This window comes from Saccostrea cucullata, unplaced genomic scaffold, assembly GCF_032062105.1.
Source record: "Saccostrea cucullata isolate Sc308-1 unplaced genomic scaffold, CSIRO_AGI_Scuc_v1 ctg1813, whole genome shotgun sequence".
Classification (NCBI taxonomy): domain Eukaryota; kingdom Metazoa; phylum Mollusca; class Bivalvia; order Ostreida; family Ostreidae; genus Saccostrea; species Saccostrea cuccullata.
The window spans coordinates 211,104-217,407 of NW_026923580.1; the positions used below are offsets into that span (position 1 = coordinate 211,104).

The window sequence follows — 6,304 nt, forward strand, 5'->3', positions numbered from 1 at the left end:
TGGAAATTTTTCGTAGATGATTTCCTCCATGATTCTGAGTTTGTCTTGATCGAGTGGAGGTCTAGGACCTCCCTCCCCACACTTCACGGTTTTCTTCCCAGACAAGGATGAATTCTTTATTTCATCGGCTGTAAATAGGTGCTTCAACAGAAAACTTACCGCTTGAGAGGCGTTGAACATACCTTGTATGTTATTTCTCAATTGTCTTTTTGTCAAATCTTGTTCACTCAACTGATCTGTTTCATTAGTACTGGTAGTAGTTTTTTCCAATTCCTTCACTCTTTTTTTCAATTTCTTTACTTCTTTCTTCATGCTTTCAACCTCGTTTGATAATCTGTCCAATTTCCTCTTCTCCCTAAAAAAAAAAAACATAAGTTGGGAAATAATTAAAATTCAAAACATATAGAAGAGGATTTATCAAAAGAAGAATTTAAAGTTATTTATAGTGTAAATGGATGCCAGTAGACTCAAAAATATACATTACCTGCTCTTTTTCATTGACTGTTCCATGTCTCTCTGAAAACTTGTGAAATCCTCAGAGTCATTATTCGCATCTATGTTCAAAAAAAAAAATGATTCTAAGTTTCAGATTGCCATATATATATTCTAAAATTCCACTCTCCAGAACTCATGTCGAAGATTTTTTCTGATCAATACAAAATATTCAAAACAAAAAGCCACAAACTGAAAATAATTTAAAACACTCATTTTTCATACCAGATGATAGTAAACTGTCAAAACTGACAACACCAGGGCTTGATTGTGTTGAGGACCCGAGCGACTTGGACTTCCCTGTGGGGTTACTGAACTACTACTACTGGTTGTTGAATTTGCTTTTGATGAGGGCGAGGATGGTTTCTCCATCTTTTTTGGTGTTACAGTCCTTTTCTTTTGATGAGAAGTTGGTGTCAGCGCTATGAAGAAAAAAATAGTTCAAATATAAGACCTGGATAAATGGTGATTGCATGCAACTTGAATGTGATAAAGAACTAAATATAAATGTAATACTATACCATATAGCGGATTTTCTTGGCAGGTGTAATATTTGGAGGTTTGCATGCTCAAAGGTATGCCAATAATTTTGGCTTAATTTATTTTAGTTGCAACAGGGCTTCTGCTCTTTGCATATAAACATGAAGAAGAGTACTGATTATTTAGCAATTAAAATTTTAGCGGGATACCATCAAAACGCCAAAATAAGCCAAAATTAGCACCTCGCTAAAATAACCCGCTATACGGTATGATGGGGAGATCAGATAAAGTAGCTTTAGGTTTTGTTGTCAAAAGCTCAACAGCTAAAAACATGAATTTTTGTTTGAATGCGGTGTAATATTAGAGAACTTATTATTTTAACCTTTGTTTGGTGCTGCTGAGGACGAAGATGGCTTCTGTATCTTTTTTGGTGTTACAGTCCTCTTATTTTGATGAGAAGTTGGTGTCGGCACTATGAAGGAAAAAATAATTTAAATATAAGACCTGGATAAATGGTGATCCTTCTGCATGCAACTTGAATATAATTAAGGACTAATATATTCAGATAAAATATGGTGAAATCAGATAAAGTAGCTTTAGGTATTTGTTGTCAAAAGCTTAACAGCTAAAAACATGAATATTTGTTTGAATGCGGTGTAATATTAGAGAACTTATTATTTACATTTGTTTGGTGTTGATGAGGACGAGGATGGCTTCTGTATCTTTTTTGGTGTTACAGTCCTCTTATTTTGATGAGAAGTTGGTGTCAGCGCTAAAATGAAGAAAAAAAAAATTAATATAAGACCTAGGTAAATGGTGAACTATTATAAATAGATACTATATGATGGTGAAATCAGATAAAGTAGCTTTAGGTTTTGTTGTCAAAAGCTTAACAGCTAAACACATGAATATTTGTTTGAATGCGATGTAATATTAGAGAACTTATTATTTTAACCTTTGTTTGGTGTTGATGAGGACGAGGATGGATTCTGTATCTTTTTTGGTGTTACAGTCCTCTTATTTTGATGAGAAGTTGAAGTCGGCACTATGAAGGAAAATATGATTTAAAATATTATATCTGCATGCAACTTGAATGTGATAAAGAACTCAATATAAGTATAATTCAATATGATGGGGAGATCGGATGCAGTACCTTTAGGTATTAGTTGTCAAAAGCTTAACAGCTAAAAACATGAATTTTTGTTTGAATATGTGTAATATTAGAGAAAAATATTTATTTACCTTTTTTTGATGTTGATGAGGGAGGGGGTATCTTATCTCTCTTTTTAGGTGAAACTCTTACATTTTGAGGAAAAGTTGGTGCTGACGCTATAAGAAAAAAATAATCTGAATGAATTAACATGGTGCGCATGATCATTCTGCATGAAAACATGAAATTTTGCTTGAATTTAAGATGCAATATAAGAGAATTATTATTTACCTTTTTTTGGTGTTGATGAGGGAGGGGATGGCTTAGGTACCTTTTTAGGTGTAATCCTAACATTTTTATGAGTTGGTGCTGACGCTATAAGAAAAAATTAATTTGTACATAAGAACTGGATAATATAATAATTGTTATTAATATTTAAATAATTTAATTTAAATGGGTTCGTTATTACATACATTTATCTATTTTCAGTGAATATGTTTTAATTTATTTCTATTGCTGCAGCAACATTTCAACTTAAGTATGAAGAAAATAAACAAGAGATGTTTGTAAAACACTTAGATCTCCCTCCCTTTATGAATTGGAAATTTTTATAAGTCCAAGGGACAGCATTGTGCTTCAACCATACCCAAAGTAGACCTTGACCTCGATATTCATTAGATGACTCTCTAAGTATACCAAAAATTAATTTCAATGTATGCAACCTCTCCAAAGGAAATGAATGGAAATGGTGGTAAACTGACAGCAGCAAAGTGATATGCTCCCATTCTCTTAAGAGGGGCATAAAAGATTAAAAAAAAACAAAAACAAAACAAAATTAGTTACAGAGCATGCGCCAATCTGATTAAAATCAGATCCTTTGATCCGCTCACATAGATCGCTACACAAGGATCTGAAGAAACCCCATTCGGGGTCATCTCCTGGTGACCTTTGAATTATCCAATCAAATGTTAACTTAAGAGAATTGGAAATTATCTCGGATTTCAGTTACAGAGGAAAAAGACCCAATGATACACAAATTGAAAACCATGACCTAATTTCTATACCGGTAGGTAGGTAGGCAAATCTTTTTTTTTTTTTTTTTTTTTTACTTCTTTAATCAATAATGTGTATAGAAGTAACATTAATGACAAAAGAAATGGTGTTTTCAAGCATTTCTGTGACTCAAACTTCTTTCTGTCTTGCAAAATTGGAGACTATGATTCCCTGGGTGAAATCTTGCACCACATGGCTGTCATGGGACTAAAGTATTAAAAAAAAATTTAGGGTCGGCACTATAAATTAGGATCGGTGGGGAAAGCGGAAACAAACATATCTTTTTTCTAGGCCTAGATTGCATTCAGTACAGAATTTTGGTAATTGTATTTGATGAAGCTTAATTAAAGCAGTAATCCACAAGTTTGTACTAATTAGATTTCCATAAATTTGGGGATCTGTATGAAATTATAGGGATCTGTATGAAATTATAGACAAACGGTATGTATTTCATGTGATACTTTGTAAAATTTATGAATTTGTAAAATCATAATATCTGGATTCACACTGAGGGGCGTGAGGGCTATCATCTAATCCACAGAAGTCAACATACAGAGTCAGGGATACACATTAACTTTCAGATTCACCTGCCTGAAGAGTTGTTTGAAAAGTAATACATTAAGGACTGTCTTCCATAAACATACCTTCTTCTCTATCTTCACTTGTACAGAATCTATGTTTTAATGTGTCATTTTTTCTCAGATCTTCCAAGTATTTTCTGTCTTCTAAAAAATGCACCAATGATTCAATTAAATTACATGCATGAATTTAAGTAAGGAATTGTTGAATCACACAGGAAAGTCTGAGAGATTAGTTTAAACTCTAGACTTCAGACTTAAAAGAATAATAATGGTGACCAAAGGACAAAAACTATTTTTTTTTGGCCTTTTTTTTTTTTTTTGCTATTTAAAAATGTTAAACACCTATCAGGGATGCACCTTACATCCTTCAAATAATAAGTGTTTTTTTCTGCATAAACTAATGTTTATAATATTAACATAAATATATATATAAATAAAAATTTATTATAAAAATAATGTTACTATGCCGTGCCTAAAATAGAGGTGATTGGTCTTTTTTTGCTTGCTCAAAAAGTCAAATCAACTTACCACTTATATTGCTTATAACAGCTTTGTAAACTGTCCCTCGAAATTTTGCTTGGATTTTTTCCCCCTCTTCATATCTATGGACTTCTTTCCGTGGAGAAATAATCGTCACAACATCAATAATACTCATATAATTCCTCCCATTCTATTAGCGCGTAATGTTTCGTCTCCATGATGTTCTCTTCTTGTAAAATTTGCGCCCTTTTTACTTTTTGACTAATCGGATTTGATGTTATAAAATCGATCCTCGTATCAACCAATCAAAAGCAGACTTTAGTATTGCATTGAAGTTGCTATGCAAATCGTTCCTGAATTAATCGGCCGCCTAAGAATTATCGACATTGAGCTTAAAACACCTCAACATTTTTTCATTTAAAGTAAATTGTTTCTGTAAAATTGGTATTAAAATTTTGGCGTATTGTTCGCACTTACTCAAAATAATAAAAAACGGGAGATTCTATTAGATTGGGGTGTGAAATGTCATAGTTACGAATTACGATGTTACCCACTGTAGAAACATGGCGGACTTGGGAAACGACTTGAAACAAAACAATTTAATTGAAATAGAATGCAATGGAAAGAAAATAATGGAGTGCACCATATGCAAGCGCCACTTTACAACAAAGAGATCGGCACTGTACCACCAGCATTCTGCTCACAATATGAGTAAGTTTATTTTAGTCTATACAGTATACAAATATATATATATACAGTGTATGGTTTTATGATTTAGGCCTAGTCTTACATTAAACCAGTCCCGTATCATTTTAACGATAGAACGTTCTTTCTATGATTTATTCTGTTCAGAGATGTAGACAGCTGTTAGATACGCATTGATAAAGTACCAAACATTATTTTATAATTCATTGAAAACAAAGTACTATTATTATGTTAAAAAAAAGAGGAGACAGAGTGCACTGCTTTTAAATGTTAAGCATCCTAACCTGTTGTTAATTGGATAGTCGGATACAAAGTACCTAAATAGTTTTTAGACACCCTGAATTTTTTTTAATAGGTAATAAGTTTATTCAGGATACAACTTTGGGCAATACAGCCCATCAGTTTAAAAAATGAAAAATATACATACAACACATAATACAATCGACTCTCTCAGAGTCTAATCTGGGGGATGAAACCCCAGGTCAAGTGTCCCTCAGTCCCACAAATAAAAGCTCATATTTTGTCAATGTGTCTATTATAAACCTACTTTACAATGAAATCTTATGCTCCAAGAAACCTTTTTCTTGTCAATTGAATTATTTCAGAGCCACTAAAATTCACTGTTTATCCCCTTATTTATGTTAATAGCTTTAAAAAAATGACACTGACATGTTTAATAAATGATAGACATTAACTTATTTTTTATCATATAGGTCCTTGTATTACTAAAAAAACAGAATAAAAGAAACTTTAATAATTCATATTTATATATTATTTATGCATTAAGTTTGTGCATGACTTTTGTACATGTTGTATTTGAGATATTTTTATTAGAATAACATTTATATGTTTCAAAATTTCAGGCCCACAAAAAAGAATTAAGAAGAAATATATTGATAATCCTGATGCTGTAGTTCCACGCAGTACCAAGCATTACAAACGAAAGAAAGAATGAGATAGTTTTGTCAGTGAACATGGTGAAAAAGAATGTCAGGATGGAGATGAATTGAATATGCCTTCTTTGTCAGAAATAGAGTGTGAAATAATAACTGAGAACCAAGAAAACTATTCTGGTAATTTTTATTCTCAATGTTTGAAAAAATGAATATTCACATACTGTGGTTTTATTAATTTTTGTTTGCAATAAATCAATCTTCATGGATTTTGTGAAACATATGTTTTCGAGGATACGTAAATTTGTGGACGAAAGCATTGTCTATACAAATGAATAACAATTCTCAATTCAATGAACATTTAAATTCCTGGATCTGCTCAACAACGAAATCCTAAAAAATTGGTGCCCAACGAATATTAATGAAGCCACAGTATATGTAAATGATAATTTTGTTTAGTCAGGCTGTGT

At 32.0% G+C, this 6,304-nt stretch overlaps 1 protein-coding gene across 1 annotated transcript; it reads right to left on the reverse strand.

Moving 5' to 3' along the window:
• Window positions 1-78: 78 nt before the first annotated feature.
• On the reverse strand, window positions 79-4,411 carry LOC134264412 (uncharacterized). The gene is made up of 10 exons (XM_062746705.1): window positions 4,285-4,411; window positions 3,820-3,900; window positions 2,414-2,497; window positions 2,215-2,301; window positions 1,928-2,017; window positions 1,655-1,744; window positions 1,355-1,444; window positions 718-914; window positions 485-554; window positions 79-355 (listed from the first exon to the last, which is right to left on the reverse strand). Exons 1-9 carry the CDS (start codon window positions 4,409-4,411, stop codon window positions 495-497), a joined length of 906 nt encoding a protein of 301 aa, XP_062602689.1. The 3' UTR covers window positions 79-355; window positions 485-494.
• Window positions 4,412-6,304: the final 1,893 nt, after the last annotated feature.